Source organism: Hemiscyllium ocellatum, chromosome 6, assembly GCF_020745735.1.
Source record: "Hemiscyllium ocellatum isolate sHemOce1 chromosome 6, sHemOce1.pat.X.cur, whole genome shotgun sequence".
Lineage (NCBI taxonomy): Eukaryota > Metazoa > Chordata > Chondrichthyes > Orectolobiformes > Hemiscylliidae > Hemiscyllium > Hemiscyllium ocellatum.
In genome coordinates this window covers 93,709,072-93,734,585 of record NC_083406.1, presented here as the reverse complement: position 1 = coordinate 93,734,585, position 25,514 = coordinate 93,709,072, and the positions used below count along the sequence as shown (strand labels likewise).

The following is a 25,514-nucleotide window of genomic DNA, read 5'->3' as shown; positions in this document are numbered from 1 at the left end:
GTAACTCCACCAAATGAAAAGTCTTCGTTGGTATTGACATAAGTGAATTGTTTCTTAAAGACACTCTGCAGATTTGCCCTTCTGCTGGGGGTGTTCCTCTTCTATAGCAATACTCCACTCCTCTGTGGTTCCTCTTTACTCTGTTATGTTGAATTTTAAGAAAAAGGTCTATGGGGCTACTCAGGTCTGTAAGCAATTTATTTCAGTACAAACAGATAAATGGACAAAAGTATTATTCATTATCAGCACAACACTTCCCACAGCATATTCAAATGTTTAGCAAAGTTGAAATTAAATCAACTGCCCAAATGATTAATCCAATAACGAACCTATATTGGGTAGTCAGAAACCTATTACATTGCACTGACAGAGTGGAGGAGGGTATCGTTCATTTTATTTGATCATGTTCAGTGGTTGCATGTTAAAACAGAGCAGAGGCTGGAATGTAGTAGTTAAGAATATAGAGCTCGCTCAGCATATTGGCAGAAATTGTTGGACATCTTCTGATTGAAGTCTGCAAATGCATCTGAAATATTACTTTTCATTATTTGAAGCTAGAATAATGCCTAAAATATTATTGCTGTGGAGATATTTCTCCTCCTAATCGTGTACTGCACAGCTGTTCTGTTTATACTGCATTTTTTGATTAGATGTGTAAAAATACATTCTTGAAAATTTTCTGTAGATACTTTTAAATCACTAAGTTGGATTTTTAATTGTTTAACATATGAATACGAATATTTCAGCACTAACTCAAATTGATGTTGGGCCAAACTGTCCTATTCGGATGCGTTATATGCTGTACAAAATCTTTTTCTCCCTCCAAGAATACATTCAAAAGCAATAAAAACAACTTTTAGCTTTTATTATTTGAAATTCCTGATACTATAAACTCTGATTTAAATTGTGTCAGTCAATTATGATATGGTAGCATTACTAAGCTGAAGTACTTCTGCAGCAACTATAATTTCTGGAAATCTAGAGGTCAACCATATGCTTGATTGTTCATTAGGTAATTGAATGGAGATGAAGGAATCCTCTAGTCTCTTCCTGGATTTATGTAGTGAAAAGTAGTATAATATATTAGTGGTCCTGCACTATAAATTGATTGATGAGCATTTGAATTCAGGCCTTATGTGATATTTATATTCAAGTTTCTCACAGATGGTGAATTGCTGATCTTGACCAGATCATTAGGTACAACATAGAAGTGGGAGGTGGCGTTGGTGGGGGGGGAGGGGGTTTAGAAAGGAAAAAGGAGAAAGAGAGAGAGAGAGAGAGAGAGAGAGACAGAGAACTTCCAGCTCTCCCTCACCAAGTAGTTGGAAGAGCAGCACTATTGAAGACTGAAGGTTCGTGCAGTAAACAAAATGCCTCTTAGTCAGAATCTTCCATGTGCATGCCAACAAAATATAAAGGAGAAAAATGGAGATTAGAGATATTTAGTTTAAAAAGAAAAAAACATCTCAATTTGTAAATATGGAATATTATCTTTATCAATAGTGTTGTAAAAACAGTTTTATAAAAATAAGGACTTAAGTTTTGCAAATGAACTCACTCAGCATATTGGCAGAAATCAGTAGGTATGTGCTGCTTTTACAAGATTAGAGACATCTTCTGATGGAAGTCTGCATTTGCATCTGAAATACTACTTTTTATCATTAGGAGCCAGAATGGTGCCGAAAATATTGTTGCTGTGGAGGCCAATGTGTAAAAAATATGCATGCTTGAACATTTTTCGTAAATACTTATTTTTAATTGTTTAAACATACAAATATAACCCTAGATATTTCAGCATTAACTCAGATTGCTGTTGGGCCAAACTGTCCTGTACGGATAGTTACCTGTTGTATAAAATCTTTTGCTCCCTCCAAGAATACATTCAAAAGTAATAAAAAAAACTTTCAACTTTTATATTTTGCAATTTCTGATACTATAAACTCTTTCTGATTTAAGTTGAGTCACTCAAATATGATGGAGTAGCATTACGATGCTGAAATACTTCAGCAGCAACGGTAATTGCTGGATATCTTGGGATCAACCAGATGCTTTACTGTTCATTAAGTAATTGAATGGAGATGAAACTGGAGATGAGTTGGACCGAAACATCTGCTTCTGTGCTGGACATCTCTATGACTCTATAATTGAGCATGGTGTGGCCGAGGAATAAAATTTGAAGACTCTCTCTCCTGGCTCCAATCCATGGTTTTCTCAGCTAGAAAAGTTTTATGTTAACAAATCATACCATTAATGGGTATCTTGCTCAAGTCATGTCCAGACCTACTTAATATTTGAAAATTTCAGCTACTCATGCAGTCCGTGCCACACATAACGCTCATTTCTTCTGTGGCCTGACAGCAAAAGCATGGCAGAAGCTTGTTCTAATGGGCCAGGAAGAAACTTCAAATATTATTTCTGTTAGATCTTTCTGCAGATCAGAGGTAGCAGTAACATTGGTTTCTTTCGACTACCTCTAGAACCTTCCTCCTTCTGACTGCCTCATCCCTAGGAATCCGCAACAATATACCAAGCCAGAAAATTTCCACTTCCAATTGTTGGACACCTTGCAGGTGTTGAGTTGGCTTCAGGAATGTTTACTCAAAGCAGATTGTGCCATTAAAATTGGAAAAGATTGCAAGATTTTCATATTCTCAGTTTCTGTTCTTTTAGCACACTCCAATCCTGCCTCACTTTTAACATAAGGGCACACAGTTCACCACAACAAATGATTAGAATGTAACAACTAAAAAGTGTATATTTCAAATCTGAAAATAAATTTAATTTCAAAATCCACAATAGCTAGTTAGGTTGTCCAAGATTAAGATGCTTTGGAAGAAACAAGTGTATTTATAGTTTTGTTTGCAAAGCCAACAACAGCAATTAGGTAGTATGAAGACTGAAAAAATGCTTTGCTGTAGGAAATGAGGATAGATGTTAATCAAAACATTTATGTGATGTTATACGATAGTTGAAATGATCATTAATAGGGCATGTTAAGTTGCAACAGACAAAACAGAAATTGTGGCAGAAACTCAGCAAGTCTGGCGGCATCTGTGGAGAGAAAACAGTGTAACATCTTGAGTCCAGTGAACTTTTCTCAGAACTCAGCAGAGTTCTGAAGGTGGGTCCCTGGACTTGAAACATTAACTTTGCTTTTTTCCACAGATACTGCCAGATTTGCTGAGTTTCTCCCATAATTTCTGTTTTTGTTTGTTTCAGATCTCAAGTACCCACAGTTCTTTATTTTATTTTATTATTAATTTGAAACCCCATTAAAACACTATTGGATGCATTGTACTAACATTGGTGGGTTTAGATGCCCATGCTGATCGTATAAATTGGGCCCATCGATACTCAGTCTCCACAAAACGCTAATTACAGAGGTCCTCATGAACAAGACGTAAAGCATATTTCGAGCAAAAGATTACAGGTTTTTTTTACAAGATGATGGCCGCTTACAATACACTATTAATTATACGCCAACACCAGGGGTGCAATGTGTACCAGCAGGCAGAACCAAATCCCTTTCACTTGACAACCTAAAGTGTTAGTTAGCTTAGCATGATCACCATGAGCATGGTAATTTAATAACTCTGGAGATCTTTTGTTTGTCATTTTGAGGACTTTATAAGTACATATTTTAACTACTCTGATTGAAGTTAAATAGAAAAAACATTGACCAATTTTGAGCAATTCAAAATTTCAAAATCATAAATTTCAGCTTTTGAGATGCACCACAGCTCCAACTACCTTGTATGGCCCATTTACGGTGACACTAATTTGGAAGAACATAACCTATTAACCTTTGTATGAACTAATAAATACAGATGTTGGAAAAGAAATTCAGATCACTGCCTCTAATTTATTTTTTTGCAGTGGAATTTTCTATATTAGACCTCAATTTCACATCATGAACTGCCCTATTATTTTTTATTGGAAATGTACCATTGCTGTATTGACACAGGTGACATTTAATTGATTAAGGAGTTATCTAAAACAGGTATTAAGTAATTGAGGATATTAAACATGTTAATTGGTGTTCTATTGGCTGGCTATAGATGTTGAAACATAAAATTCATGTTTAAGTGGTAGAATGTGTGCTCTACCTAGTGACACTTGATGTTGAGTGTCCTAGCCAACGGTTTTTGAAAGGGACTGACAAAGGACACTCAAAATAATTTCCAGAAAACTTGACAAGGAATAAGAAGAGACAATTGTGCTCCTCATGGGACCTAAGAGATTATCTGGTCCACTGATGGCAAATTCTAGTCCAACTCAAGATTGTCTCATTGCCTCAATCCAGGCACGATCTGACATACAAATCAACCAATTGCTGTATTCCTCAACAGATATGAAGAATTAGGGTACCATAGCTTGCTGATAGTATTTAAATGAATTTGTCTTTCTTTTCAGATTGGCCCATCAATGGTGCAAACAATGTACCCTGTTAACTGTATGGATGCATAACTCAGCCTATGAAAATTTTCAGATTCCCTGTGGTGGATTAGCATTGCATTCTTAGCTAAAATACAATAAATGGTCATGAGGAGTTTAAATGGTTTGTCAAGCATGGTAAAATGTACTTTAAATATTAAAAAAAAGCTGGTCTTCAATAGTTAACCTCTGGAAAAGATTTGCATTATAAATGAAACAATAAAAGCAATTTTTCAATTTTATAAAGAGTGTACTCCTGTAAATGCAAATGTGCTTTTCACCTCTGGAATCCCTCCTATGGAAAAATAACTAAAACTAACCATATTCTTCCGCAGATTTCAACAGGACCTCAGGATGTATCGATCCAAATGCATTGCGTATGAACCTGCGTCGGCGACGCAAATCATCTTCCCAGTAGTCCAGGCGCCAAAAATCATTTTGTTGACTGTGAAAACATATCATACACATGCATAATTAGTGGAATGTTGAAAGTCAGCAGGTATTAACAGACTTCAACTCAGTAAGATTTATTTTTTGTTTGAAAAACAACTGCTGTTGTCTATTATTCTTTCTAAGAACAAGACTGAAAACTTTGAGACAGTGAAATAGTGTGGAGCATTTCTTCCCATTTATATTAGTACACTTTGGAGAAAACAGAAAATTTCAATTGCAAATTTAAAATCAAATTTAACAAAAAGACATCAATGATTTTGGATGTCATTCCCTGTAATGCCTAACTGATATTCTATTTTCCCGCAGTTCCACGCTTTGATATACATATTATATTCTCATCTACATAAAATTTCAACAAGAACGGCCTTTTGAATTTATTTTGTGGCAGTAAACAAGTATTAACAAACTATACTACCGGAATCACAAGGCAGCAAAAACTGCCATCCACATAAATCAGAGCAAGACCATTAGCAAATACAGCATCAAATTACATTTATAAATGCACAGCTTGCCTCCTTTTACAGGGTTTTTTAACAAGGCTTGTAAATCATGCAATGGGACCTCAAACCAAACAGCATGCAGTTTAATGACTATAGTCCCTCTGCAGACTGAACTTGGAACTATAAAATATTGCTTTACTTGAGGTTGCAGAAGCACGATTAAAATAATGTGTTGAAATATTCATTGAAATAATTCCCACAGGCAAAAAGCAACCTGAGAAAATTGCAATTTTATTCATTATTAATAAAGCTGAATTAGTGCTCAAAAAGTTCTAGCATGTGGTAATTGTCTGGATAAATTATTATTATAACATCAGTGAAGGTTTTGCACAATTTTATAGCTCTCAATTAAATCTCATCTCAGTGTCCTGTGTTCCAAAGAAAATAACTCAGACCTATCCAATCTATACTCTGAGCTAAAATTCAACATTCTCATATTCTTAATAAGGCTCTGTTACACACTCTCCATTGCAATCACATCCTCTGTGAAATGTAGCAAAAACACTTGAACTCTAGCTTAGGCCAAAATAGTATTTTATTCAGTTCTTCCATAACTGCCCAGATTTTATAACAGTGCATTAGCCAATGAAGGAGAAATTCTGAATGCTTTTTTAATCGCTTAATTACCTGCCCTGCTACCTTCAGAGATCTGTCAGCATACAGATTTCGTTATACTCCTCAGCACTCCATTATTTATTTTGTATTCCGTTGCTTTGTTACCTTCAAATTCAGAATCTCACACTCCTGAGTTGTGAAGACTGAGGTGGTATCTATGGTTGTTGTGAGATAGTCTTAATTCTACAGATGAAGAAATCCTGAGTAACTGACATTTAGCATTACAGATAATTGAAGGTATAAAATAAGAGATGGTTGATCACAGGGGAGGAAACTAGAATCACAAAATTACATAACAGGAAAGAGACCAGGCTGTACTGTTATATTTATTCTGACTCTTCTGAAAGAGTTATTCTATTTACACCCCATACCCATAACTCTCCATGTAATTTCTCCTCAAATTCAGTTCTAACTGCCATTGCAAAGTTCCTAAGAAATATAATTTTGCTATTTTGTTATATAAGATAATGATCCTGAAAATGTTCATGTTGAGCTGTACCAAGTTCCACCAATTTGATGATGTCTTTCAAGTGGAGAAGCAATTAGATGTACACTAGGTTCCACTGGAGACAGACATGATACACATTATTCCTCATAGTTGCAGCTATTTGGTTACAAACTGTAGCATGCTTCTAATATTATCACACACCTCTAGATCAGGTGGGATGTGATCTTGGTTCAGAGATAGGGACACTACCACTGCACCATAAGGCCATCTTCATAATTGCAATCATGCCCAACTAGTTAATATTAATTATAACTATTGCTATCATGCTATATATGATAACTATACCTTATCTAAAACAAATGCCTGTCGAGTTAAGACTCAATAGTGGTTTATCATTAATAACTAAGACTCAGTATAGAAAGAGTATTGTTGACACCAAACTACATCAACCACAAACTACCAGTGGTTGATAACCATAATATATAACATGATGAGAAGTCATGCTATTTCAAATTATATTTGGACCTGAAGAAAACATCTTTTGAATGCAAGTGACTGTATCACTTTAAGATGACACACACAGTTTTGAAGATATCTATTAGGTCTTCCCTTAACCTTTCAGGCTCTGAGGAGAAAAAAAAAATCACATTTTCTATAATGTCTCCAAATAACTGAATTCCTTCATCCATAATACTATTACACTAAATCTACATTGCACCTTCACCAAGGGCTTAGCATCCTTATTAAGCACCCAGAAATGTACACAATACTACAGCTGGGGCTCAACTAGTCTTTGAAAAAAAAGTACGATTTCCTTCATTTTGTATTCAAATCTCAAATTGCAAAGCAAAGTTTGTGACTTTTGAGAAGATTTGTAGCTCATATTGAGGTTCAGGTTGTAAGCTTGCTCGCTGAGCCGATAGGTTTGTTCTCAGACATTTTGCCACCATGCTCGGTCACGTCATCCGTGAGCTTCCACTGAAGTGCTGGTGGTCTGTCCTGCTTTCAATTTAATGTGTCTTGGTCTGTTAAGCTGGGTGATATTATTTCTGTTTTTTTTTCTCAGAGATTGGTAAATGGGCTCCAAATCTATGTTATCGAGCATGGTGATAAAATGTCTGAAATCAAACCTACCAGCTCAGCAAGCAAACTTACAACCTGCAAAGCAAAGTGTCCCATCGTTTTTTATAACTGACTTACCAATTTGCCCTGTATTCATCAATGATTGATGAACATCCAAATTGAGAATAGAAACCTCTGTATTTCATGATGGCCACAGCATTTTAAGTATGACTGTCAAACCACACGGGTGATATGAAAGAAATTCTGGACTTGGTACTTAACTTTATTCCATTCTGGATTTAGGTTTGCGCGCTGATCTGGAAGGTTCATTTCCAGACGTTTCGTTACCTTACTAGGTAACATCTTTAGTGGACCTCATGCGAAGCAATGCTGAAAATTCCTGCTTTCTATTTACATGTTTGGGTTTCTTTGGGTTGGTGATGTCATTTTCTGTTCCTTTTCTCAGGGGGTGGTTGATGGAGCCTACCACATCGAGTTAGACTCCATCTGCCACCTCCTGAGAAAAGGAATAGGAAGTGACATTACCAACCCAAAGAAACCCAAACAAATAAATAGAAAGCAGGAATTTTCAGCATTGCTTCGCATGAGGTCCACTGAAGATGTTACCCGTAAGGTAAGGAAACGTCTGGAAATGAACCTTTCAGCTCAGTGAGCAAACCTACATCCAATCCTCAACCTGAGCTACAAATCTTCTCAAAATTTGTTCCATTCTGCTGTTGACTACCCAGAGAAAACATGATGAATTTCTTTGTTAGAGATGAATAATAATACAATTACTAATCACTTTGAGAAATCAATGAATTCTGCATTAACTAGTATTACCAGCACGGTGATTTCAATGAGTAACTCCATAAAAGTTCAAAATTATAAGCTTAACATAGTGGCAAAACCAGTAGCATAGGTTATCTTTTGCAGAAATACCACAAAGTGGGACAAGAATATCACTGCCTTCCCAACAAAACAAAATCTGTTAGGGCAACCTTTCTCTGACATTCCAAATTAAATCTGGTTTTGCCTATAAAATGAGTACTATGCATAAGTGTGCTTAAAGTCTATTTTTGTCCATTTCTGTTTCAGTTTAACCAGTCTCAACTTGTCCCTTTCAGTCTTTTTCAAGTTTCTTCATCGGCAGAAATACAGAAAGATTGAAATAATCAAATAACAACAAATGCCCATCCCATCAATAATATCAAGAATGATAGCCAGAAAACTATTTCACATATTCACGTGTAAATTCACACGTGACACGCAGTAAAAAAAATGACAATTTAATAAGTCTTTACATTCTGCAGGATAATGAACAGTAAATAATTGACAAGGCTGCATCTGTGTTTCAAATGTTTGTTGAATTAATAGAACTCTTCAAGAACACCTCATAGAAGATATCTACAATTTAATGCATAAAGTGTCTTCACTTCACTAAAGTTCACTGCACGTTGCATAATTTGGATGTGTATCTTTACCCTCAGCATTTAAAAGGCTTAAAGGAAGAAATTTGCTATGCAAAAAAGCATGTTTAGCAAATGCTTTTATCCATGAATCTGTTGTCACAATTACCTGTATGTGGTTGCTTTGGCCACTGTAGTCTACGTTTCAAATGATAGTGATGTTTACTGTTAACATCCAATGTACGGAATTCAAAACAGCAGGCAATGCTTTAGATATTAATACCCTGTGTTTAGATTTAGATGTATTTCTTCACTGTCTCTCCATTCTTGCAAATATATTTAATCTCTTCAAAGATGTGATGACACATGTGGAGGAGGTGAGACTTGAATTCAGGACTTCTGACTGGCACACTTCCACTGCACTGGAAAAGCACCTCAATTAAATTATCATTTAGCCTGTACACAAAGAAAAAAACCAATCTCTTTTTAAAACTTATTCATTCAAGTGATGTGCGTGGAACTAGCCAAGCCAGAATTTAATTGCTTGCCTCTAATTGCCCTTGAAAAGATGGTGAGCAGCCACCTTTTAGAACCATTGCAGACCATACGGTGAAGGTACACACAAAATGCTGTTCTAAAGGGACTTCGAGACAAAATCAAGAAATTGTGATATATTTCATTGGAAGATGATGAAATTCAAGGAATTTCAGATGATGGCATGCCCATGTGCTTGTTGGTGATTTTCTCTATTTGAGCTTACAGTTTTGAGAAGCGTGGTTGAAGATATTTTGACACATTGTTACAGTGTACCTTGTAAATAGCAAACACTGGTGGTAGAGGGACTGAATGCTTAAGTTGGGAATATAGCATTGAGTTTTTTGGCATATTGTTGGGACTGGACAGATCTAGTGTCATGAAATGTATATAATTTATATACATTCATATATTATTAGAAATACATAAATATTGTAAATATTTATTAAATAGAAATGTCTAAAATATATTTTTTTAAAAGATTGAATTAAAAAGTAGTGGCATATAAATTTCACCTAAGTTGTTGAGCATAGGAAATTTGAGAGTGAAATGTCTTGTGTACTTAAAGCCTGTACACCTGCTGTGTGCAAGATTCATCAGAGGCCCAATTCTGCTTTAAATTAGGTGCTCCGCATTATGCAGTGAAAGCCGAAGCAGTGTTTCGGATACTAGAGAGCACTATATAAAAGTTCCGGGTAAGAAATTTGGAATTCTCCTCTGTGTGATGAGGAGTTAATCTTTTAATAGTATTGTCTTTCATCAAGTGGAGATGTTAGATCCTAGCACATTTCTAAAAATACATTGCGAACACTTTCTGAAGCCCTGGAATGCACAGTTGCTTCACAAATAAACTCAGACCATTCTTTAGCTGAACCGTTTAGTGGCTAATATTAATCTACTACCATGGTGCTGTCAGCTGTACATACCAAGAGCACTACAAAATACTTTAATTTCCAATATTGTGCAATTGCTGGAAAAATTAACATACAACTTTTGATTGAGCCTTACAACTTTGCACTCCAAACAAATTATCTGTTTCGTGCACTTGTTTATGTCATTTACACAGTTGCCACTGCCTATCCTTCATAAATGTCCTTTCACTTCCATCCAACTGAAACCTCAATTATCCTATTCTAATACTTCTGTACTAACATATTCATTATTCACATGACACCATTTACTGACTCCTTTTATCTCCACCTATCCCATTACCCTCCCAGCCCAAATTCATCACATCAGTTCTCAACTTCTTCAAGATCATGACCGTTCCCATCAAATAATCTATCCTCATCCATGCATTCTTCCTAACGAGCACATTAACTTTAATCTTGCTTTTCTTTCAAATATAACATTAGCATCCTGCCTTCTCAATATTCCAAAGGGATTGTAGTTTCTGCACTATCATTATTCACTCCTCAGTCATCTCATTCTTTTTCTTTATGACATCTTTCCATGCAAACATGCCATGTATTTTCTCCCCTCTCATTGCTCAAGGCTCCAAATATTCCAAGTGAAGCAGACCATTCGGTCCAACTCATCCACGCTGACGAAGTTTCTCAAAACAAACTAGTTCCATTTGCTTGCATTTGGCCTATATCCTTCTAAACCTTTCCTATTCAAATGTCTTTTAAATGCTGTAATTATAGCTGCATCTACCACTTTCTCTGGCAGTTTATTCCATATATAAAGCAGCGTGTGTAAAAAGATTACCGATCTTTTAAATCTTTCTCCTCTCACCTTAAAAATATGTCTCCTAGTTTTAAACTCACACCCCCAAGGAAAAGACCTTTGCTGTTCACTTTATCTCTACCCCTCATGATTTTATAAGCCTCTGTAAGATCACCCCTCAACCTCCTACACTCCAGTCACAAAAGTCCCATTCTGCATATGCTGCAAGTGACCTTTACATCAGGAGAAAAACTGTACACTGGGGTTACTACTTCGTGGAATAACTCAACTTAGGCCATAAACATATCCCAAGTTACCGGCACCCTGCCATTTTAATTCTTTACCTTTGCTCCCATTCTGACTTTTCTGTCCTTGATCTACTGCAGCGTTCCAATGAAAATCAATGCAAGATTGAGGGACATCTTTGATTGGGTCCTTTACAAACTTCTGGTTTCATTTTGCATTTAACAGATTTAAATCATTGTGTTTTTTTTGCTGGTTCTATTCCTTTTCTTGTTTCTCTCAATCACTTTCCTTTCAATTTTAACACTACTATCAAGCTATTCACACATCTTCTGGAGACATTTTTATTTCCTTCCTTATCCTGTTCCATTGGCATTGTGGCATAAAACCCTTTCATAATGTCATTTTCCCTGCCTTCCTCCCTTATTATAGATATTTTGGGCCCCGTACCTCAGGGAGGGTGTACTGACCCTGGAGTGAGTCCACAGGAGGTTCACGAGAATGATCCCGGGAATGAAAGGCTTAACATGTGAGGAACGTTTGAGGACTCTGGGACTACACTCTATGGAGTTTAGACAGATGTGTGTGTGTGTGGGGGGGATCTAATTGAAACTTACAGAATACAGTCACAGTTCTGCTGTAATGTAATAGTTCCATTCTCATGCAATTCTGTGTTTTAAGAAAATTGTGTAATAACAGCACCATTTAAACTAATGGGGTCTGAATCATGTTATAACCAACACATGCATTAAAACTTCGTGCCTTAGAAACAGTGTCCCCAATTCGTCAATTGTGTTATAGCGAATTTGAGTTAACAAAATGCATGTTATGGTGGAATGGCCTGCACTGAACGGCCTAGACAGAATAGACATTGGGAAGACTGGCAGAAGAGATGAGGACCCTAGGGCACAGCCATAGAGTAAAGGAAAGACCATTTAGAACAGAGATAATAAGAAACTTCTTCAGGCAGAGAGTGGTGAATCTGTGGAATTCATTGCTGCAGAAGGCTATGGTGGCCAGGCCATTGAGTATATTTAAAATAGAGATAGATAAGTTCTTGATTGCCAAGGGGATCAAAGGGTTACGGGGAGAAAGCAGGAAAATGGGATTGAAAAAGCACGATTGAATGACGGTGTAGACTCGATGGGCCAAATGGCTTAATGCCTGCTGCTATGTCCTATGTCTTATATTCTACTTTGTTCTTCCTCCAACTGCCGTTCACTTTTACTTGCTCGGAACTTATCATTATTATCAAACTTGAAATGATAGTTCTTTTATTACAGACTATGCCAGACCTGATGAGGGTTTCCGACATTGTCTTGCTTTACTTCAGATTTCCAGCATCCACAGTATTTTGCTTTTATCCCAAAGTACTTCAAAATATCCCTGTCTTTCTTACTTTAGTTCAATTTGGTTTCTGCCCTGCTTGCAGTCCTGAAGCTACATTCTCAAAGTTACAAATTATATGCTGTGTTCTCGAGACTTTGGTACCTTTGACAATATTAATATTCAGTATCTCTCCTTGTCTCTACATAACCGAGCCCTTTACTTTTTATAGTTTCACTCATGTCTGCCACCTGATAAACTCTTGGTACGAGTTTAACTTGGAGATTCATTCTTATCTCCTCTAAATTGCTACACTCCTTTGGCAACATTAACTGTTATGAATGCTGCTGTCTAAATTTCTGACTCCTTTATTGGTCCAATGACTTCTGTTACAATTCTCAACTGTCTAATTTGGATAAACCAAAACCTCCAATTTATTCTAACCCTCCTTCATTGAGTATTCAAACTCGAGCTATACCATTACAATGACATCTATCTTTCAATCAATACATCTCAAAACCTCTGGTTCATTCTGCCATTTGAAATCCATTCAACCCCCTCGCATCCTTTAAAATTTGGCTATTCTTTATGTTCTCTCCACTCCGTCACAGGCAGCCATTTATTCAGCCATTGTAGTCATTTCCTCTAGAATGTTGCTTCACCACCTCCAAATCCATTTTCAAAATTCTCTGCAATGACTTTTTCTCTTACTATTTCTTCAAACTTTTATATTTATTGTTTTGCTACTCCTACTTGACATTTAGCATTCTTTCTTTCAAAAAATGAAGCTGTTTAAATTAAAACTATTGTTGCTATAATACGGTGGAGTCAGACTTGAAAACATGAACTTTGGTCTTTAAGTTGTTGAAATCCACAAATAAAAATAGTTTTGTTGCCTTTGTTTAATTAGAAACTATCTCACCATCACATGATAAACAGGAACCAAATGAGTTTAGTTAGTTCAGTCCTGATTGTTAGCATAAAGATATAAATGAAACACACTATACTCTATTCACAAACAGAAAATTATTTCAAAATGCTGAGTAACACACTCTTCATCTTTTACCCAATGTGATACTCTAAAATTATGCACTTTTACAATGTCACCAAGAACCTTTACATGCTTAGCTGGGAAATGAAGCACTAATCTTGAAGACAACTTGAAAATAAACTTTAAATCAAAAAAACAAAAGCTCCACAAAAGTTCTACAAACACAATGATTTGAAAGATTCAAATTTATAATATATTTGCCAGACTCATCTATTTTATTATTGAGACATGCATTAAAGAGTATCAGGAAAAATACTATTGTTTCTGTTCCTATGTTAGCACAAAACATTAGGTCTGATTTCTCAAAGATCACATTCTATATACTGAATGTGATACAGAACTGAAATATCACACACTTTATCATGTCTGCTTTCCTTTCATCTTTGATAATTATTTCTGAATATCTATAATGACCCAAACACTGAAATCAAACCACAATAAATCTTCAGGCTATAACTCTGAATGACAGACTATTCATCAGTAAGGCAATCTGCAGAAATAATTAGCTCCCTTGACTTTCACTTCCTACTTACCAATTGTATACAATGACAAAAATATGGTAGCCAAGGTTTATACAGAACAGGCTAAATTTATTATTCACATCTCCAATCAATCACTGAGAGGCTTACTTGAAAACCTAATTTGCTGTTAAGCGTTGATAACCACGAACTGCCAGGAATGACTGGTTTACTACATATCTTCATCCACCTTATTCCATGTGAAACTTTCATGCTCAGTAGTTACACATTCTTTTTTCATAATACTTCTTTCCATAAGCAACTATTTCAGTCCATCAAGTTAATGTATTTGATTAGTTTCCTTTCTCTTCGGTTTTAAAGTTTGGTCATTTACTATGTTAATTGGCATGGCAAGGCATTACAAGGAAATGCACACACAGACAAAGCGCTAAGTGACTGAATACTAAAAGTATAAGTGAACAACCTGAATGCAGCTTTATCCAGTCTGAGAGCTGCATGGCTGTCCATGCATGCAAACTCTCCACGCTGTAGCCTTTCAATGTAAGTTGCTACTAAGCTTTGAAAACACATCTTTGCTTCCTGAGCAGCCTGCCATGGTCATGAGGGGTTGCTAAATGCCAGATGTCAATGTTCATGGATAAGGTGTCTGTGTGGCTGGTATCCGTAGATTTTGCCCTGAGATGCTGTTTAGATCTAAGCAAGGTGGAGATCCTTTTGAACAAGCTTGGAACTGAAGTCACCAGGCCTGATTTGGATGCCAAGAATGCACGATGTCCAACTTCTTTGGCATGTTTGATGAGATAGGAAGATGTATTGATGATGATGAAGTGGGCCCTTAAAAGGGCATTTGACAAGCAAAAGTCCCCTTAACTGGAAACACATTGCCTACCAGCAAAAAGCTCACCTCACCACTTATCAAAGGTATCAACAATGGAGTCAAATGTTCTTGATGTTAATTTTTTTTTAAACATAGAATTCCTATAGCCCAACAAGTCCACACTGACCCTCCGAAGAATACCCCCCCCAGACCCATTTCCCTACACCTATTACTCTGCATTTCTCCTGACAAATGCACCTAACCGACACATCCACAAACACTATTGGTAATTTACCATGGTCAATTCACCTAATCTGCACATCTTTGGACTGTGAGAGGAAACTGGAGCACCCAGAGGAAACTCACGCAGACACAGGGAGAATGTGCAAACTTCACACACACAGTTGCCCGAGGCTGGAATCGAAGCCAGGTCACTGGTGCTGTGAGGCAGCAGTGCTAACCACAGAGCCACGATATGTTAAGACAGGCTTCATTTGATTTCTCACCGGATTTAGCCACAAATCCCACGATAGTCCATTTTACTCAGACTCTTAAAAAGTTCTGCCTAAAGTGACTAGTACAAAATGAAATTGGAACTTTCTGACCAAGTTGCAAAAATTTGATGGCCTGCATCTAAAAGTGCGAAAGGAAGTAGTTGTGAGGCAGTGGAGGCATTGGCTAAAATATTCTGAAACTCACTGGATTCTGTGAGTGCTTTAGAGAACATCTCCGGGACACCCGCACCAATCAACCACACCGCCCCGTGGCCCAACATTTCAACTACCCCTCCCACTCTGCCGAGGACATGGAGGTCCTGGGCTTCCTTCACCGCCGCTCCCTCACCACCAGACGCCTGGAAGAAGAACGCCTCATCTTCCGCCTCGGAACACTTCAACCCCAGGGCATCAATGTGGACTTCAACAGTTTCCTCATTTCCCCTTCTCCCATCTCACCCTAGTTCCAAACTTCCAGCTCAGCACTGTCCCCATGACTTGTCCGGACCTGTCCTACCTGCCTATCTTCTTTTCCACCTATCCACTCCACCCTCTCCTCCATGACCTATCATCTTCATCCCCTCCCCCACTCACCCATTGTACTCTATGCTACTTTCTCCCCACCCCCACCCTCCTCTAGCTTATCTCTCCGCGCTTCAGGCTCACTGCCTTTATTCCTGATGAAGGGTTTTTGCCCAAAACATTGATTTCGCTGCACTTTGGATGCTGCCTGAACTGCTGTGCTCTTCCAGCACCACTAATCCAGGACATTGGTTAGGCCACTGATGGAATATTGCATGCAATTCTGGTCTCCTTCCTATCGAAAGGATGTTGTGATACTTGAAAGGGCTCAGAAAAGATTTACAAGGATGTTGCCAGGGTTGGAGGATTTGAGCTATAGGGAGAGGCTGAACAGGCTGGGACTGTTTTCCCTGGAGCGCCGGAGGCTGAGGGGCGACCTTATCGAGGTTTACAAAATTATGAGGGTCGTGGTTCGGGTAAATAGGCAGAGTCTTTTCCCTGGGGTCAGGGAGTCCAGAACTAGAGGGCATAGGTTTAGAGTGAGAGGGGAAAGATATAAAAGAGATCTCCTGGGCAACTTTTTCACACAGAGGTGATAGGTGTATGGAATGAGCTGCCAGAGGAAGTGGTGGAGGCTTGTACAATTGCAACATTGAAGAGGCATTTGGGTGAATAGGAAGGGTTGGAGGGATATGGGCCGGGTGCTGGCACTTGGGACTAGATTGGGATATCTGGTCGGCATGGACGGGTTGGGCCAAAGGGTCTGTTTCCATGCTGTACTTCTCTATGACTGTGATTCTATGGAAGATGCATTAATATATTTTCTGGAGCTCTTTGAGGATATGATGAACACTGCTGTTAAAAGGGATGAGAATATGCTAACTTTGGATTTTGTGAAGGAATTTGATATCTTGACATGTAAAAGGTTACTGCACAAGATAGGAGCTCACTATACTGAGGGCAAAGTATAAACTGAAGACTGATCAACACACAGAAGATGGAGAGTCAGGATTAATTGCTAATTTTCAAATTGGAAAGACCAAAGGGCCTCATTAATTTACTATCTATGTTAATGACTTGAAGGAGGGGCAAGAGCGTAATGAATAGAATAGAATTCCTACAGTGTGGAAACAGGCCCTTTGGCCCAGCTAGTCCACACCGACCCTCTGAACAGCATTCCACTTTATCCTATCCCGGTAATCCTTCATTTCTCACAGCTAATCCACCTAGCCTACACATCCCTGAATACCAGGGCCAATTTTGTATGGCCAATCCACCTAACGTGCACATCATTGGACTGTGGGAGCAAACTGGAGCACCCGGACGAAATCCCTCATAGTTACTGGGAGAATGTGCAAATTCCATGCAGATAGTCACCTGAGGAATCGAACCCAGATCCCTAGCATTATGAGGTTGCAGTGTGAACTACCGAGCACTGTGCTGCCCCTTATATAACCTAATATATCCAAATTTGCTGCTGATACGAAAATAGGCGGGAGGGCATGTTGTGATGAGGACATATGGGCAAAAGGTTGTGTTTAACATAGAAAAGTGTGACATCGTGCATGTTGGTAGGAAATATCAAAAGGCAGATTATTCAAATGAAAGCGACTCCAAAAAAGTGAAACACAGGAATCTGGGTGTTCTTGTGCATGTTACATGTAAAGTAAGTATGCGGGTGCAGCAAGTAATTAAGGGCGGCAAATGGAGTTTTGGCCTTCATTGCTAGAGTATTGGCATTTAAAAATTACAAAGTTTTATTATAATAGTGCATGGTGTTGGGGTGAGGCCATCCCTGCAGTACTGTGTACAGTCTTGATCCCTGCATTTAAGAAAAATCATACAAGCATTGGAGGCAGTTCAAAACAGATTCATCAATTTGACTCCTGGGATGAATGGGTTCACTTATCAAGAATAGCTAAATGGCTCAAGCCTTTATTCATTAAAGTTTAGTATAATGAGAGATGATCTTTTTGAAACATACAATAATCTGAGGGGTCCAGACACGGTAGATGTTGAGAGATATTTCTGTTGATGGGGGAGTCTCAATGGGACAGTTACAGAATAAGGGGACACATTTAAAATTAAAGGAGAAGGAGTTTCATGTCTCAGGAGGTCAGAAATATCTGGAACTCTCTATCCTAGTTGTGGAAACTATATGACTGAAAGTATTTAAAAAGAAGGTAATAAGATTCTGAAATTTTGAAGAGTTGAGGACTATGAGGAACTGACCCAAGAGGAGTTGACAGTTGAGGCAGATTAGCCATTCTTTTACAGAATGGCAGGGTAGCCTTGTGGGCTGAATGGTTTTCTCCTGCTCCTATCTCTTATGTTGATATGGCAATAGGAGTGAAACATGAAAGAAGAAGTTAAGCAGCACTATTTCATAGCTGTTGCATGTATTTAGGAATGATTCACAAAGAAAGAGTAAAAGGAGTCGTGAAGAAACCTCTGAAGCCCTCGAATGTTAATGCTCACTCAGTGTTACACAATTTCTTTAGATTAGATTAGTGTAGAAACAGGCCCTTCGGCCCAACAAGTCCACACTGACCCTCCGAAGTGCAACCCACCCAGACGCATTCCCCTACACCTAACACTACGGGCAATTTAGCATGGCCAATTCACCCAACCTGCACATTTTTGGACTGTGGGAGGAAACCAAAGCACCCGGAGGAAACCCACGCAGACAAGGGGAGAATGTGCAAACTCCACACAGACAGTTGCCTGAGGCAACAAAAATCAACTAAATATGAGCAACTTCTGAGGTTAAGTGATCTTACCAATTTGCACCCTTAAACTAACAAAAAAAGTTGGTTAAGAAAAGTTCCAAAATGAAAACTGAAGAATAAAACTGGGTGTTGATATATCATATACTACACACCTCCAGCTTATATGTACAACTTATTTCAAATGGTTGGAAATTTTATTGAAGCAAAACTTGAATGATTAGAATATATCAAAATAAAAAAATCTCTAGATTTAGAGCTAAAACTAAATTTGTAAACTTCTTTTCTTGCACAGAAGTTACTAGATACTGCAATATTTCCAATAATTAAAATTAAACTAATTGAAAGGAAAGAAAGTCAAGGGAAACATGAGATGAAAAAAATTGAGCCCTCAGTTCAAGAACAGACCCAAAACCTTTGAGATTGGTCAGGACATCCAATCCAAGACAGACCTGATGAGATTTGTGAAATAGTCTCAGTATATGCAACTTCAGCATCAAAGCGTTATTCCGTACAAGCATCTGAAGGTGCCTCCAGCTATTAGTCAGTTCACTCAAGCCTTGGAGAGGCAGACGGCCACTCAGCTCTTCAAATCAGCCTTTAATACAGGCCTGAAACAAAGCTAGAGAGAAAGCAGCTGCTGTTAGTCTGAGCCCATCTTAAGGCAATTGGGAAGGCAGGCACTCCCACAAAGAGACTAGCAGTTCTCAAGCAGGTGTAAACATGTCATCACTTAGGTGTAGAGTATGAAAGTTAGTGATTGTCACACATAACCTTGATCGTATTGAGCTGGTTGTGTTTCTGCCAGCTCTCTGCCAGAAGTTGGGAATTCCTTGCTGCATTGTATTATGAAGTTGAAAGCACGTGAGAGAGTGAAAGCTGGCAAACACCCGTGATGTCACAGAAAGTACTGGACAATTTGAAGATGTAACATTTTGGCAATAACTTAGATCCTGAGTTGTTTTCATAGCAGTTTGAATTTAACCTGTTTAAATTATGCCCCAAGATATTAAAACCCAATTGAATTTGCCTTTTATTATTTTGACAACATTGAGCCAATGAGATGATCTGATGTTTTGGGGTATAAAAAGCAGGCATTTTGGACAGTTAGCCAGAGAAAAACCACCTTCTGCCATCAACAGACTGCCTGCAAACCCTCTCTTTAAAAGGTACTTTATTGTATGAAACATCTTTGCAGCAGAAGACCGAAGATGACCCAGAGAGATCAACAGAGAAAATTCAACACCAGAGCTGCGATCTGGTTTGAAAACTGATTTGCTGTAAATTTAATAGAGGCTTTATCGCATCAGTACATTATTATAGAGAGGGAGATAGATAACAAATCTTTAAGAGAAAGAGGATTAGAGTTGTAAATAGTGGTTGGTCACTGTTCGCTTTTGGAGTTAAAGAATAATATTGTTGTTTTCTTCAAATAGTAGAATGTGGGTCAGTCTCGGTCGCTTACATTTTAACAGATTATGAGGCGAGATGAGCTTTTCTGTGTGTTTGATTTAATGACCAATAGGGTTTACCTTGTGTCATAACTGTTGTCATTGGCAAAGTCAGGTTTGTGCATCTGGTGCACCGAAACACTGCCAACTGCCATGTCCTGGCTCAGATCAACCCTGAGGATAAGGGAACTGTGGCAAATGTGACTGAGGTCGTGTTAACAAACTAAAATAAGAGATTTGATGAGATCCATCATCATTCGGGTGGTGACATTCTGTACACCAAATCTGCGGGTTAGATTGCAAAGGCTAAGGAACTGGCAACCAAACTGTGTTGACTCAATGCCCACTTAGTTTGTTGTGCACAGCAGGAACAGTAAAACTAATTATTTTTTAAAAATATAATGTTTACATGTTTACTCCAATTTCATATTAAGTTCATTAAATAAATTGCAGATATTTTAAGTGTAGCATATGAAAACCATATTTTAGTCATTGCAGCATTTCTACTTTCTCATCAGCTGCTATGATAGCATATGGTAACTCAAATGATGAACGATACATCACGTGTTACTCTGCATTGATGAACTTACTTAGTTACTAATTTTTCAACATAAATGTAGAATAAATTTTAAAATGTCTTGGAACTTTTCTCTTCATTCTCAATTTCAGCATTGTATATAGAAGTAACTACGATAAATCACACAAGTGTTGCAGCACACAAGGAGGCCATTCAGGCCTTCATACCTGCACTGACTCATTATAGGAATATTATATGAAATCAATCTCATGTTTTTTTTCTCATACCTTTGCAGGTTATTAAATAAATAAAATCATGAAAATGAAGTGCAAATAGATTAGATGTAAAGTTTTAGAGAACAATTATCAATTCCTGAAATTGGATTTGGAGATAATTTGCACTGGAATGGTACAGTTAACTACAAGTGGTTAAAAACATGTATATTATTAAATAATTGAGGGTATGGCATGGTGGTTCAGTGGTAAGCACTCTTACCTCATTGTGCCAGGGACCCAAGTTCGAGTCTAATATCGAGCGACTGTCTGTACGAAGTTTGCAAGTTCTCTCGGTGTCTGCTTGGGTTTTCACCGGGCACTCCAGTTTCCTCCCAGAGTCCAAAGATGTGCAGGTTAGGTGGATTAGTCATGCTAAATTGCCCATAGGGTTCAGGGATCCGCAGGTTAGCTGCATTAGCCACAGGCTGTTTGGAGGGTCAGTATAGGCTTGTTGGACTTAATGGCCTGTTTCCACGCTGTGGGGATTATATGATTCTCTGAATTGGCAATCATATTTAAGACGTGATGGCATTCATTGAATCTACTATAAACCAGTGGTCTGAGGTTATGCAATTAGAATTTGCAGATATCCAATATGAAATAAGGCATTGATTTCACATCTGCTTTTGTTTCTCAATCTGGATAGAATAATTAGATCTCTCAAAAGGAATTTTGGAGGTTTGAGGGAAAATTGTTTTGAAGAGGAGATTGGATATGATAGGAAATGACATAAATGCAACATAATAAGAAATCTTGGAATTCAGCTCTGCTTTTATAAAAAAAACACAAAGCACTGTGGATTCTGGAAATCAGAAACAAAAACAAAAGCAGAAACAGCTGGAAAATCTGGAGAGCTAGAAATAGAAAGAGCTGGATTTCTGACTGAGCATTAGTCGGCAGTGTTGGCAGGGACAACTGTGAAGAGTCCCTGTTCGTGGTATGCAAAACTCTCCAATCTCCACTCAGCTGGATATGAACCATTGGAGCTATCACTGAGATGATGATGAAAGCTAGAGGTGCATCATTCAAATCAGTAGTTATAAACATAGCATGCACAATCACTATAATAGTTAACTGAATGGAGGAAACTGACTTCCTGCCTTGTAGGTTGCGATATGGCAAATTGTGAGAATGCCTACCACAGAGAAAATAGTTTCCAACTTGAGTCTCAAGCATACCTCTTAAATGAATCTGTGTAGCTGTTCATACAGTGCATACTTTGGGTGCCAACCTTAAATAGGAAGACTGATCTGTGACTTTATGATGCATTGCTGAGTTTCACTGAAGTTGGTCTGGAGCTAAATGACAGGATATGGTGCTGGCATGGAAGGATACTGATGACCAAATGACAGGCATGGAAGTAGGAACTCTATACCTGCAATTACAATTCATTGTCCTTGCCTCCCAATCTAATCCTTTTCTTGCCTTTCCATTGCCAAGTCCCTGCACAAGTACATTTGGAGTAATTTTTGGCAGGGTTCTCAGAGCCTTCAAAACTTAGAAAGAATACATTTAAAGTGTTGCATCAGCCTGGAAAAGAATATGTCAGGTATAGACATGAGAGAACGAATGAATCCTTAAAAGAATATAAAGGCAGTACGAGTATACTTAAGTGAGAAATCAGGAGGGCAAAAAGGGGACATGAGATAGCTTTGGCAAACAGGGTTAAGGAGAATCAAAAGGGATTTTATCAGTACAGTAAGGGCAAAAGGGTAAGTAGGGAGAGAATAGGGCCCCTCAAAAATCAGCAAGGCAGCCCACGTGTGGAGCCACAGGAGATGGGAGAGATACTAAATGAGTATTTTGCATCAGTGTTTACTGTGGGAGGAGGACATGGAAGATATAGAATATGGGGAAATATGAAAAATGTCCTTTTTATAGAGGTGGCAATGCTGGATGTCATGAAATGCATGCAAGTGGATAAATCCACAGGACCTGATCAGGTGCACCCTAGAACTCTGTGGGAAGCTAGGGAAGTGTTTGCTGGGCCGCTTGCTGAGATATTTGCATTATCAATACTCACAGGTGAGGTGCTGGAAGACTGGAGGTGCTGCCACGTTTTAAGAAAGGTGGTAAGGAAAAGCCAGGGAACTACAGACCGGCGAGTCTGACATCGGTGGTGGGCAAAATGTTGAAGGGAATCCTGATGGACAGAGTTTACATGAATTTGGAAATGCAAAGACTGCTTAGGGATGGTCAGCATGGGTTTATGCATGGGAAATCATGTCTCACGAACTTAATTGAGTTTTTTGAAGAAGTAACAACGAGGATCGATGAAGGCAAAGTGGTAGATGTGATCTGTTTGGAGTTCATTAAGGCGTACAACAACATTCCCCATGGGAGACTGGTTAGCAAAGTTAGGTCTCATAGAATACAGGGAGGACTAGCCACTTGGATACAGAACTGGCTCAAAGGTAGAAGACAGAGGGAAGTGGTGGAGGGCTGTTTTCAGACTGGAGGCCTGTGACCAGTGCAGAGCCACAAAGATTGGTGCTGGGTCCACTGCTTTTTGTCATTTATATAAATGATTTGGATGTGAACATGAAAAGTAGAGTTAGTAAATTTGCACATGACACCAAACTTGGAAGGTTACCTCAGAGTACAACGTGATCTTGATCAGATGGGCCAATGGGCTGAGGAGTGGCAGATGGAATTTAATTTAGATACCTATAAGATACTGCATTTTGGAAAAGCAAAAAATCACAGCATGAGTTATACACTTAATGGTAAGGTCCTGGGGAGTGTTGTGAACAAAGAGACTATCAAGAGCAAATTCATAGTTCCTTGAAAGTAGAGTCGTAGTAGATAGGATAGTGAATAAGGTATTTTGTATGCTTTCCTTTATTGGTCAGACCATTGAGAATAGGAGTTGGGAGGTCATGTTGTGGCTGTACAAGACATTGGTTGGGCCAATTTTGGAATATTGCATGCAATTCTGGTTTCCTTTGTATCAGGAGAATGTTGTGAAACTTTAAAGGATTCAAACAAAATTTCATGGATGTTGCCAGGATTGGAGGATTAAAGCTATTGGGAGAGGCACAATAGGCTGGGGCTGTTTTCCCTGAAGCGTCAGAGGTCTTTTCCCTGGGGTGGGGGAGTCCAGAATTAGACGGCATAGGTTTAGAGTGAGAGGGGAAAGATATAAAAGGGACCAAAGGGATGACATTTTCACACAGAAGGTGGTCCATGCATGAAATGAGCTGCCAAAGGAAGTGTTGGAGGCTGGTACAATTACAGCATTTAAAAGGCATCTGGATGGCTACATGAATAGGAAAGGTTTAGAGGGGTGTGGGCCAAATGCTGGCAAATGGAACTAGACTAGGTTAGGATATCTGGTCGGCATAGACGAGTTGGATTGAAGGGTCTGTTTCCGTGCTGTACATCTCTATGACTCTATAACTTGAACAGCTTTCTTCTCCTCTGCTGAGTTCTCACAGGATGGACTATGCAGAAGCAGTAGAAAGCATATGACAAAATTATTATGATGCACACACAGCATGTTAAGTTTCCTTTCCTTATAATAGCAACCCAAATGTATTACTTAGCTCTACTACATGACAATATCCATTGAGGAGAGAGGCAATGGTCGGATGCATGACTACATTATAATATTGTGCAAAGAGAAAGTTCAGAAGATAACATTTGTGAGGTCACCACAATGTGAAACATCATGCTGAGAGGCATTCCTTGCAGCAACAATTGCAGCTAGGTTGACAATGGTCATCATTTTAGAAATGAAAACCTTCCACTTCAGTGCATAAAATTATTAGAGTTGATGATTTTAGAAACAATCTCCTGATCAGATACACAAAATACTGATTTGTTAGTCGTCATGTTCTCACTATTTCACCATTCGCTTGTCACTGAAACTACTGTTTATAATCAGCATTCATAATAAAAAATCTTTTGAACTGAAGGATAATTAGTATATTTATAGGCCCTGTTAAATTGAGTTAAAGTGCATGACATTACTCTTTCCACTGCTTCTTAGTTCTCTACAACATTCCAATGGAGCAGCATTATATTTCTTTTAAATGGTTCCACTCTAGGTAATTGTAAATAAATGTCTGCAATCAAAGCAGGAACTATTTTAATTTGAGGAAGAAAAGGCAGAGTAAAGTTTTTAATCACAGACTATGTACTTTTGTGACCTTTGAAAGATTGAAATACATAATAGCTCACCACCTGAGAGGGGGGAATCAAGTAAATTCAGCAATGCAACAAAATGGACTAAGTATTTACACAATAATTGCAAAGATTTAATGACATCAGGCATATTCATATTTTTGGAACATACAACCGGTTTGCATTTCCAACCAGACAACCTAACCCAACAAAAATTGTAGCATAGTACAGCCATCAAATATGCATCTGATTTCCAGTGATTGCGCAAGAAATTGGAGCCTGAGAGAATTACGGAAATGACCATATGTGATTAGAATGGCTTTCATCTGCATTTTGTTAGGCCAGACATTGATTTCACTTTGGCC

The 25,514-nt window shown here is 38.2% G+C and overlaps 1 protein-coding gene and 1 pseudogene across 2 annotated transcripts in view; one reads left to right on the top strand and one right to left on the bottom strand.

Moving 5' to 3' along the window:
• The window catches only part of nbeaa (neurobeachin a), an 861,601-nt gene that overhangs the window by 300,775 nt on the left and 535,312 nt on the right, over positions 1–25,514 (bottom strand). For both annotated transcript variants that reach the window (XM_060826144.1, XM_060826143.1), the window contains one exon: positions 4,755–4,879. In XM_060826144.1, the coding sequence (XP_060682127.1) occupies positions 4,755–4,879 (125 nt within the window). The remainder of the gene's footprint in view (positions 1–4,754; positions 4,880–25,514) is intronic.
• On the top strand, positions 19,150–19,633 carry LOC132816604 (large ribosomal subunit protein eL8-like; annotated as a pseudogene).